The sequence below is a fragment of the Lucilia cuprina genome, chromosome 2 (genome assembly GCF_022045245.1).
Source record: "Lucilia cuprina isolate Lc7/37 chromosome 2, ASM2204524v1, whole genome shotgun sequence".
In the NCBI taxonomy this organism is placed as follows: Eukaryota; Metazoa; Arthropoda; class Insecta; order Diptera; family Calliphoridae; genus Lucilia; species Lucilia cuprina.
The window spans coordinates 42,335,580-42,344,714 of record NC_060950.1 but is presented as its reverse complement, the minus strand read 5'-3'; the positions used below and the strand labels follow the sequence as shown (position 1 = coordinate 42,344,714).

At 28.2% G+C, this 9,135-nt stretch overlaps 1 protein-coding gene across 1 annotated transcript; it reads right to left on the bottom strand.

The window, feature by feature from the left end:
• Positions 1 to 5,348: 5,348 nt before the first annotated feature.
• LOC124418500 (nipped-B protein-like) lies at positions 5,349 to 8,881 on the bottom strand. Its single transcript, XM_046945072.1, has 2 exons — positions 7,978 to 8,881; positions 5,349 to 7,913 (listed from the first exon to the last, which is right to left on the bottom strand). The coding sequence occupies exons 1-2, from the start codon at positions 8,042 to 8,044 to the stop codon at positions 7,738 to 7,740; spliced, it is 243 nt and encodes an 80-aa protein (XP_046801028.1). The 5' UTR covers positions 8,045 to 8,881; the 3' UTR covers positions 5,349 to 7,737.
• Between the last annotated feature and the right edge of the window lie 254 nt (positions 8,882 to 9,135).

The window sequence follows — 9,135 nt, the reverse complement described above, 5'->3', positions numbered from 1 at the left end:
GATGGTGTTATTGCACCATTGTTGCTCTCGGTGCCTATCAGCGGAACACATCTCTCGTGATTGTACGAGTGAAGGCCGTTGTAAAAAATGTAAAGGAAAGCACCATTCAATGCTCCACTTGAAGAATCACGTCGCCGCCAAATCTAAAAAACGCGCTCGAAACGAAGCTACCCTACCAGACGCCCCCGTTAACTCTTCGCCGTTGCCGTTGCTTCATGTCGTGACATTCTCACCAACAGCAACCGTTTTGTTGCTTGGCTCAAAAAAGAGCATTCGGGTACGGGCAGCTTTAGACCTTTGCTGCAGTATGAGCTATATTTGCTCCTCCTTAGTTGCAAATCTAAAACTGCCCGTGACCACTGTTGGTGCAGACCAAATATGTCGAGTGAACATTTGTTCACAATATGACCCGACGCAACAAATAACGTTTACCGTTAAAGTAAAGAAAATGCAAGGCATTAAAACACCATTGCAAACAGTTTCGGATTCGGTTAAAATTCATTTTGAGGGACTGCAATTGGCAGACCCTAGTTTTAATGTCTCTGGCAAAGTCGCACTTGTCATTGGTCCGGAAATTGCTCCGCAAGTTTTAAAAGGGAAAATATATTCGAACCCGGAACTTCCGATGGCTCAATACACCATTTTTGGTTGGGTCATTTCTGGCCAAGCCTCTCTTTAAGAGGCCCAGTTTATGGTCTGATTTAAAACCATTCTCCCATGAGAGCAGTATGTAGTCTGCGTAAAACTACATCCCATAGACTTTGTTCTATGGGAACATCTTTACCAGCTGGTCTGGCTTTTTGGTCCTATGACCAATTTGTTGTTTGAAAAAATGAATTAAATAAATAAATAAAAAAAAAAACCTATTACTTTAAGCTCTTTATTCTTTATTAGATTTTACCTCTTAAGTTTATATTATGGTTGCAACGTCCTTTGTTGTTGCAAGGTGGCCGGCAATGTTTAAGTTCGTTTTTTTTTTTTGTACGTGTATTTACGTTTTTTTTTGATTATTTGATACTTGTTAGGATTTAGTACATTCCCTTTTTTTACACCCTTGGGTGGGGATATTTTTCTAAATTATAACGAGTGAAACCGCTAACGGTATCGGCTTAAATATTGTTCGCCACTTTCTGCCATTAAAATATATCATTATCTTCCTAATCGCTGTCGTATACGTTTCGTATAACCCAAACACAAGGTAATATTTAATAAAGATTTTTTATTTAAACAAAATTTTAAAAACACTTTTCGTTTTATTTTCACGCACGAACAACCGTCTTAAATTCTTCATTTTGGTCAATTTGGTCGATAATTTATATAGAATACGTTTGCAAAGGTAAATATCGCCGATATTATGGTTGTAATGCTAACATCCGCTGCATTATTTATTTATAATTGGTCAAATATACCCCTTAGTCTCTAAACTCAAATTTCGAACGATATCTTAAAATATGTACATAAAGAGGGAAGAATATTTCAATATAAAAATTGTTTTCCAATAAAAATTTAATTATTTTTAAAAATACATGTTAACTACATTAGCTAACGAATCCGAAAAGATACAAAAGATAAAGCGACGCGATACAAGAAAAATACAGCTAATTTAACCTGTTGCACATACTTTAACTTTAGTTTCATTTTGTAGATATAATGCCGTAAATATAATGCTTTCTATACTCCTATAATGTGAGTTAAATTACCCAGCAAAAAAATGTTTAAGTTGTTCAAGAAGAAGGGATATGTTCATGATTCTTGTTAATGCATTTTAAACACATGCTAAAATTCTTATAAATTTGTCATAAATGAAGTCATGAAAAATTGCACACAATGTACTTACAGTGTCTCTCATAAGTATTCGAATTTAGGTATAATATGAGAAGAAACCAAATTTAATAACATATTTTGTATGCAAAATTAATAAATTAATTTGTTAAATTCTCTAGACAGTCCTTAGCTTTGATATCACGCTTTTTATAACTTTAAAACTTCACATTTACTTAAATTTATTTAGCTTTATTTAAAAAAGTCCATAATTTTACCTCACAAAAGTCTACGAATTTGTCTGTATTTAATATTTGACTATATTATATGAAACACAAAAATTAGAATCGAATGTTTTTTTGCTAAAAATTGTTTTAACCAAACTAAAAATTGTTTCAACCAAACGGATATATTTTTGGACCATTTGGTCCACAATTTTGGGCCATTTGTACCATATTTTTATGTAATATCATTAAAATGACGGTTTTTAACAATATTTGTATTTTTCCCGGAGATAAAACCAAAATTTATTATTGGGATTTAATATACCCCTTGGAGTATCTAAAAATAATATTTTTTATTACAAGAATCTGTATTTAAACGTTCCAAGATATATTATTGGAATCATTCTTATATCGGTAATTCAAATTATTGGAACTCAGGTCCATTTTTATAATACTAGGGTCAAAATTTTTCAAGGAAACTTGTCTTCTATATATTGTTTTAGATATCAGCTGTTATACATTTTGTGTTTTCAATATATTGTGGAAGTTTATAACTCCAAAGCATGCCTCGAAGAAACGCCATTCAATATAGTGGAATCATTCTTTTTATAACCAATGGCCCCTAGGCTGAATGTCACCATCTGTTTAAATATTATCTACTATGATCAAAATAAGCCCAAAATTTGTTACATACAGTGTTGTTGTAATGGGCAACATAATCGTGAATGTTATGAGTAGTAAAAACTAAAATCTACTGTATAGGATGACCTTATGTTAAGGCATGTTTTGGAGTTGTACACCGCTACGATGTCTTGAAAAAATTAAATATATTAATGCTAATATCTACAATTATATATACTGGAATGTTTATATCATGGAATGTTTAAAAACAAATCCTTATAAGAAAGATTATTATTTTTAGATACCTCAAGAAATCTATTAAATACCAATATTAAATTTTGATTTTATCTTTGGAAAAAGAGAAAAAATGGCAAATATTGTCAAAAATCGTAATTTTAATGATATTATAAGATGGTACAAATGTTAAAAACAAATCCTTATAACAAAGATTATTATTTTTAGATACCTGAAGGAATCTATGAAATCGCAATATTAAATTTTGGTTTTATCTCTGGAAAAAGAGAAAATATGGCAAATATGGTCAAAAATCTTAATTTTAATGATATTATATGAAAAGATGGTACAAATGCCCCAAAATTGTGGACCAAATGGTCCAAAAATATATCCATTCGGTTGATAGTTACCCCTTAAAACAATTTTTAGCAAAAAAAAACATTCGATTCTAATTTTTGTGTTTTGTATAATATAGTCAAATATGAAATTTAGTTTCTTTTTCTTTATACCTAAATTCGAAAACTTATGAGAGACACTGTATGTAAAATTTTGTAATAGGAATTGTAAAATTCACTATAATTTGGTATTCTATTAGGATTCAAAGGAATCGTGCACTTCATATAACCCAGCAAAAAAATTTTGCATTGGTGCAAAGTGAATTTAATAACAATGCCAATACAACTCATTCTAAATGTCTTCCTAAATTCTACCGATTCCGCAGTTTAAAATTATAATATAATTAGAAATGATAGACAAGACAATATTAGGGGTGGTGGCACAGCAATACACTCAAACCTCGTTTTATGCGATTAATTCGTTCCGCCGAAAACGCATAATTCGAATTCGCACAAAACGATACACTAGCTCCATACCAAATATAGTAAATGGGTTTTTAATAAAAAAGCGCACTATTTCAAATTATTCCCTCAAAAGTCAAACAAAATCGCATAAAAAAATCAAAAAAAAAATAAAATCTCTACTGAAACTCTTAAAAAATGATGAAAACTAATACTAATTTTTTTCGATGTATGTGGGCCAAAATTTTTTTCAAAATTATTTTTGCAAAGAAAAAAAAAAGAATTTTTAAACTGCACTATTTCAAATTCGCATAAAATAAATACGCATAAAACGAGGTTTGAGTGTATACAATTAATCTCAAAAATAAGTATACAGAAATATTGACAATTGGTTTTATGTAAAAAAGGATATTATTTTTTCAAAAATCAAAAAAGTAACATTTATTTTTTAAAAACAATTATGATCATTATTATTCACTACTTTTTTGGGTTATTTTGGTTACTTGAGTTCTCATTTAAGGTTTAGTTAAATAGGTTCAAAATTTACGTCACAAATGTAAGTATTTATTTTATGCGTATTTATTTTATGTGAATTTGAATTAGTGCGGTTTAAAAATTCTAAATTTTTTTTGCAAAAATAATTTTGAAAAAAATGTTGGATCACATATATCGAAAAAAAAATTTCATTTTCAACAAGGTACTACTAATGAATTTTTACCAATTCCGGTACGGATAATAAAGTATTTTTAAGAAATTTTCTACATATACTATTATTTAGATGTATTGTATTATTTGTTACCTTTAGTTTTCATTATTTTTTAATAGTTTTAGTAAAGAATTAAATTTTTGTTGATTTTTTATGCGATTTTGTTTGACTTTTGAGAGAATATTTTGAAATAGTGCGCATTTTTATTGAAAACCCAATTACTATATTTTGTATGGATCTAGTGTATCGTTTTGTGCAAATTCGAATTATGCGTTTTTCTGCAAGCATGGGTTCGTATTTAAAATAGTAGTAAGTCATTAAAATGAGTGCTTATAACCAGTAAACATTCGATGATTCTCATTCAAATTTCCATTGGTGCACTCACTATATTTATTTAAAAATGCATTATTGAAAGTATAATGAATTAATTTTAATATTTAAATAATTGTTTTTGGTGATATATAGTAAAAATTGAGTAAATATACCCAATATATGTATACATATAAAATCCGTTAAGCATTCAGCCAACTTGGTACTTTCTTCTCTTAATTATCAAGATGGACTTAATATTACTAATTTTAACAAATATTAAATACAAAAATCTAATAAAAAATGGTATTTTTAATATTTATTATATGAAATGCCAGAATTTTACATAAGTGAATTGTGTACAATTTTTCATGACTTCATTTATACGTACAAAAGAAATCATAAAAATCAGAGTCATGTGTATTTATTCATAGATTTGAATGTGAAATATTTGTGGACCCTGTAGAATTAACAAAGATTGTCGAATTTTTAATGTATTTGACTTAGTAAAGTATAATTATGCTGATTTTAATAATTTTATACTCTTATAAACAAAAATATTTAAGTTTAAATTTTAAAATTGTATTTTTGACCATGACTTAGGAATTTTTTTGGCAAAAAGGCCCCTACTTGTTAAAGCAAAAACAATTTCTTTAAACAACAAAGAAAACATAAAAAATACTAAAATTTCTTGGTTTATGATCAAAAACTTTTAATTTATATATGCAGACGTTTTATTAAATTAGTTTTAATAATTATCTGAATTATACACTATAAATGTATAAAAAAATAAATAGCGATATAAATAGTATGACATACCCGGGGGGTATGTTGGGTATTGATGTACGTAATTATGCTGGGGTATAGACAAGATGGTTAAGGTGGCCTTATATGGTGGGTAAGGTCGATTATGGACCGATCTTCATAAAATTAGGTTAATAGATTTTTGCTCTTACGAAACTAACTAATATCGAATTTCAGCGCTAAACTCGTACTTTTAAGTCAGTAATGGGCGTTAAAGTAATTTTTTGGAGGGGACCATATATGACGGGTAGGGTCAATAATGGACTGATCCTCATAAAATTCGGTAGAGATAATTTTAATCATATAAGCTATTTATGTCGAATTTCGATGATATACTCGCATTTTTAAAATAGTTATGACTGTTAAAGCTTTTTTTCGGGGGCCATATGTATTAAGGCTATGCCAAAAAATATTTTATTAGAATTAATAACATTCTATAAATATAATTGAATTTTGAAAAAATAAAACCAGATTAATGTATTTGGGTTTCTGTTACTGACAAAAAATTGAAACATATCTATTATATTAACAAAAATGGTCAGGACTTGTCAGTAACTCAGAATAAAGTTGGGTATCTTTTAAATGTATTGCTGCTTGACACCGGAGATGCATTGAATCAATAATAGTGTCAAAAAATTAATTTGAAAAATTTAGCTATTCTCTTATAGCCGCATCCCTCAAATCCAATTAGACCTGTAACGAAAATTTATGAGTCCATATCATCGAACTACTTGAATACCTTGTCCTGAAATCCAGTTCTATTCCATAATTTTGCCACCGCTAAACTAAATATACTTCGGGTCCAGTATCTTTTCAATTTGGCCGCCTAACAAATGTCCTAAAACTAAAACTGCTAAAACTAAAGGCCAACCTATAGGTGAAGGATTAGGGATCAAATTAAAATTAATCCTCGAAAGTTTTTGAGTTTTTGAGTATTCAATTAGTTAATTTTGTTTGCAAGTTTAAGCGACCAATGGAGGTGGTTTAAACTTGAGCAAAAAATGCAAGTGTAAACAGCCGATGCAAAAAAAAAAATAATACAATTTATACTAAAATAAACATTAAAATGATTGAGTTATCGATTGCTATAAATTATAAGGACTTCACAATATATATTTTTTACATTTACAATAGTCATATTTTTTTATAAAACATTCATTGTTTTGATAACAAATAATGGCCTTTTCTGTATGGTAACTCTGCGAAGTTTAATCTTGTACTCAAAAATATCTAAGGGAATTAACATCAGAATCAATTTATGTTTGGTTTAACTAATTTGATTATTAATTGGCATTTGGTTGTCAACTCAAAAAATCGATCTAAATGTCCTAAAAAAGTACATTTCATATTAATTCAACAAGTTTATATTATATTCGTCAATGGGTAGACGAGTAGAACGATTCTTTCTAAAACTAAGAGGTTTTCCCGAAGGACTACTACAACCAATAACGGTGTTATTTTCCATGTGTTAAATTATAGGAGTACTTATTTCGAACTTTTAATTAACTACCCTAGAGAAGTAATTTTTAGAATTTTTTAAATTCTATTATAATCAAATTATCGGTTTTACGAGGTCTTTAACCCATATGTGGAGTTTTCGCTGTATCTTTCTCATGAAATTTTTAAATATTTTTGAAAGTGTTAACTTATTTATTAAATATAAATCGCAGATCAACAAATATTAGGTAACTTTTTAAAGAAGTATTAAAATCGTTACTTATTTTGCCATTTTAATTAATAAAATAAAAAAATTATTTTGCATAAAAATTAAAAAAAAAATACAAAATTATCAAAATGAAGAAAGAATATCTTAAAATAGTAATTTTTAGCAAAAGTCTTCTTTTCTGTAGAAGTTCGAAAGTTTCCAATGTATTGTCAATATCATAATGATAAATATTAGTTATTTGGTATTTTTTTCTAAATTTAATTAATTACCAACTTTTTTCTTTTTTTTTTTTTTTTTGTTAATTTTGGTAAATGTATTAAAATAAAATAACTCGAATATGCTTTTCAAATTTTAAAAATATGTTTTAAAAATTTTTTTAACATTGAATCAACAAGACTGAAAATTTAATGAAATACTCAATGTTATATGTCATATCATATTTCATGCTAAAAGATTTTGATAATTGATTCATCTCATAATATAAGAACTACTTTAATGGAACTCCGTTTTACGTCCAAACAACCAATAAATATTTTAAAGTTAATTGATGCCCCAAAAATCAAATTTAATATTTATTGGGAATAAAAGTGTTGTAAATAAATAACTTCATAAAACTTACATATTTTCAGGATCCGTTTTCTCTATAGCTTGCACTAATTGTCTAGTTAAATTGTCATCACGCACTGATAATAAATTTTTTGATTCGCTGGCTACAAGAGTGTGAAACAGGAGCGTTCTATTTAGTGATGATGTATTTCCGAAAGATTCAGAAACTGGTAACTCACTCAGCACTATAATATTTGAATATAAAAAATTTAGTATATCACCAACCTTTTTATTAAAAAATTCACTTACAATCGGATAAACTCGTTAGACCCGCTAAAGTAGTCACGGGTACACTGGGTACGTCGCGTTCACTCATGTTGTTTACACTTTTTATTTTTTTGTAAAAAATTAATAAAAGTTATACACACATTGATACATACATGTATGAATGTACTTCGTAAATAAATCAAAAGTCCTTACCTATGCAGACGTTCTGGTATTTTAAACGTTTACAATTGTAATATAAACTTTTATTAGCATCTGTTTATGTCAAAACTAAAGAATTGTTTATTCAGATAGCAAATTATACGGTAGAAAATGTTTTTTATATTTTTATTTTTAGTGGGATTTATTAAGAACTCCAAATATTGCTTGCAAAATAAATTCTAACATTTTATAATTGTTTTATTACATTTATACATATTATTAACACATCAAAAGTTAAGGATATTCTACATGTAAAAAGAATATTATACTTTCTACTAGAATAAGAATAAAAGCATCAAAATTCACAAAAACTTTTTATTTCGCGACTAAATATTAGAAATGGCGACGTCGATAGTAAAGAACACAATACAAACCAAACTTTAGTCACAGCAGCCAACCGTGAAAGTACAAAATATATCTGTCAAATCATAACATAGAATTTTAAATTTGTAATGTTGTCAGCACTGAAATGTATTTAATTCTTAAACCATTTCTTTAAATTCACAAAAAAACATTCAAGTTAACCGTTCACAGCACCATCTATATGTAGAATTTTTATAACATATTTTGACTAGTCTTGCCAGAATCACCTACCAGAAGAGTGTAAAGATGTATGGCCACACGTCAGTATTTTGACCATACTTTTGTATTTACAGCAATGTTGCCCAAAATCTCGATTCCCCACTATTGGGAATCACCCCAGACGCCACGTCAAAAACACTTCTGGACGATTGTCAGACGAGAACGCATATTTTACAAAAACAAAATACATTTATTTCGAATCTTCGTCTTCTAGAAATATACTTTTAAGTTACTTCCGGATAATAGTTAGAAGAGTGCATCCATTTTTCTTAATCAAAAAAATATGACTATTGCGTTTTTTTCATCAGAAAGTATACCTTTTAGTGATTTCTGGATGATAGTTAGGAGAAAGTGTGAGAAAGAGAGAAAGTGTGAGAAAGAGAGAAAGCGATAACAAGC

Bases quoted from the DNA above. Each gene is read 5' to 3' on its own strand.
- LOC124418500 (XM_046945072.1), bottom strand. From the start codon at position 8,044: ATGAGTGAACGCGACGTACCCAGTGTACCCGTGACTACTTTAGCGGGT. The intron at 7,914-7,977 runs GTAAGTGAATTT...CAAATATTATAG, and splicing joins TCTAACGAGTTTATCCGATT to TGCTGAGTGAGTTACCAGTT.